This window comes from Apteryx rowi, unplaced genomic scaffold (genome assembly GCF_003343035.1).
Source record: "Apteryx rowi isolate R43461 unplaced genomic scaffold, aptRow1 scaffold_49, whole genome shotgun sequence".
NCBI lineage: Eukaryota > Metazoa > Chordata > Aves > Apterygiformes > Apterygidae > Apteryx > Apteryx rowi.
The window spans coordinates 2,524,678-2,526,367 of record NW_020450749.1 but is presented as its reverse complement, the minus strand read 5'-3'; the positions used below and the strand labels follow the sequence as shown (position 1 = coordinate 2,526,367).

General features: G+C 50.7%; 1 protein-coding gene across 1 annotated transcript in view; it reads right to left on the bottom strand.

Moving 5' to 3' along the window:
- Nucleotides 1-867: 867 nt before the first annotated feature.
- Nucleotides 868-1,690, bottom strand: part of ASCL2 (achaete-scute family bHLH transcription factor 2) — a 6,534-nt gene continuing 5,711 nt past the window's right edge. Inside the window, exon 2 of the mRNA XM_026078856.1 lies at nt 868-1,688. Within this exon, the coding sequence (XP_025934641.1) occupies nt 1,398-1,688 (291 nt within the window). The 3' untranslated portion in view covers nt 868-1,397. The remainder of the gene's footprint in view (nt 1,689-1,690) is intronic.

Below are 1,690 nucleotides of genomic sequence, written 5' to 3'. Positions count from 1 at the left end.
GAGGTTATACATGGAGTCCCTGCAAAGTAGGTCAATTTTAATAAGCCATTCTGTTTTGTTTGCTCAGCATATTCCACAGGCCAGCCCATTTTGCTCCACTCAACTAATAAAATTAACTAGAGCTATGTAAGGTAAGTAACAAACTCTCAGTTTTCCCTGCCATCATAACTGTATTTCAGTTCATAGCAATCTTCCTTTCCTCTGGCACACCTCCACTGATGCAGGCCTTCAGCATGGGCCCAGGAGTAATAGATAGAGATCAGGAGTCTGACAACTGTTCTTAAGTAATTCTAGAGGCAGTGAGAAAACATGATACTAATGAATTGCATCTGGCTGCATGCACATGCAGTTAAAGGGGGCTTTAAGTTAGCAACTGCTATTGCTTTTTGAATAACCAGTTTTCAGAAATGTAATTTCTCTGAATAAAGGCACCCCAACCTAATCCCCAGGAGCAGTCAACAGGACAAACCTCAAATACCCCTTCTCCCTCCTTGCCTTTTTTGACAGGGCTGTACAGCTTGCAGCATCTTCTGCATCCTGCAGAAGCAGGACACTGGCTGGAGGGAGGTTTTGGTGTTGGACCCACCTTGTCTCTCCTGCACACACCTGCTTTTCCCTGTGCCTTGTCTCTGCAGTGYTTGCAGCCAGCTGAATCGGAAATTTGAATGGAAAAAGAGCAAGCCTTGGGTGGTTATGCCTTACTGCTCCTTATTCCCTTCTGCACAGGAAGCCTGGTCCAACAGACCTGTCTTTCTGCTGTATCATGCATTATTTTCACTTCACGCACATGCCCCATGCGCTGACACTGCCTCAGGCAGGAGTTACCTTTGGTACTTCTGGTGAATATATGCACCTTACAGTCCAGAAGCCATTTATAAATAGGTTTTTATTTATAAAGTCCATTTACATAAAATATGATACTTTTAAAAACTGCATATGTACAACTTATGAAATCCTAACAAGTGCATACAAAAATGCCTTCAATACATTTAAAAAAAAAAAAAAAAGACTTCAGTTTTCAGAGATGTGAACCTTCACACCAGGCAAACTTGGACACCCCGGTAAGACCCAAGATAACTTTACAGTCCTTTAGTAAAGTGTTGAAAAGAACTTTTATCTAAAGCGTGTACCTTGCCGAAACGTCCCAGCCGGCAGCGTTGGAGAGCAGGGGCAGGGGCTGGCTAAAGCAGTTCTCTCCTCACCCTTTTTTGCTTTAAAAAAAGAAAAAAAATTCCCCGTACAAAAATAAGTCTTCATAGGCCAGTGCTTCCCGCTCGGCAGTTCAAGCTGGGTATAAAACAGAGTTTGTCCGGCGTGACGGACGTTCCCTGCCCCCCTCCGCCAGCTGCGGACGCGGGGAAGCATCGCGCGCGCGGTGCGCCAGCCCCGCCRCCGGGTCAGTAGGCGCCGAGCCAGCCGGTGAGGTCGAGCAGGTCCCGCTCGTCGGGGCTGAGCGCCGCCTCGCAGCCGCTCTCCTCGGAGGAGCACGGCGAGCCGGGCGCCGAGGAGCCGAAGGAGGGCGACGCCGACGAGTAGCCGCCGACGGCGCCGCGGGGCGGGGGGAAGGCGGCGGCGGCGGCGGCGTCGTGCTCGGCGAGGAGGCGCTGCAGGGCGCGGATGTACTCGACGGCGGAGCGGAGGGTCTCCACCTTGCTCATCTTCTTGCTGGCGGCGCCGTGGGGGACGTGCT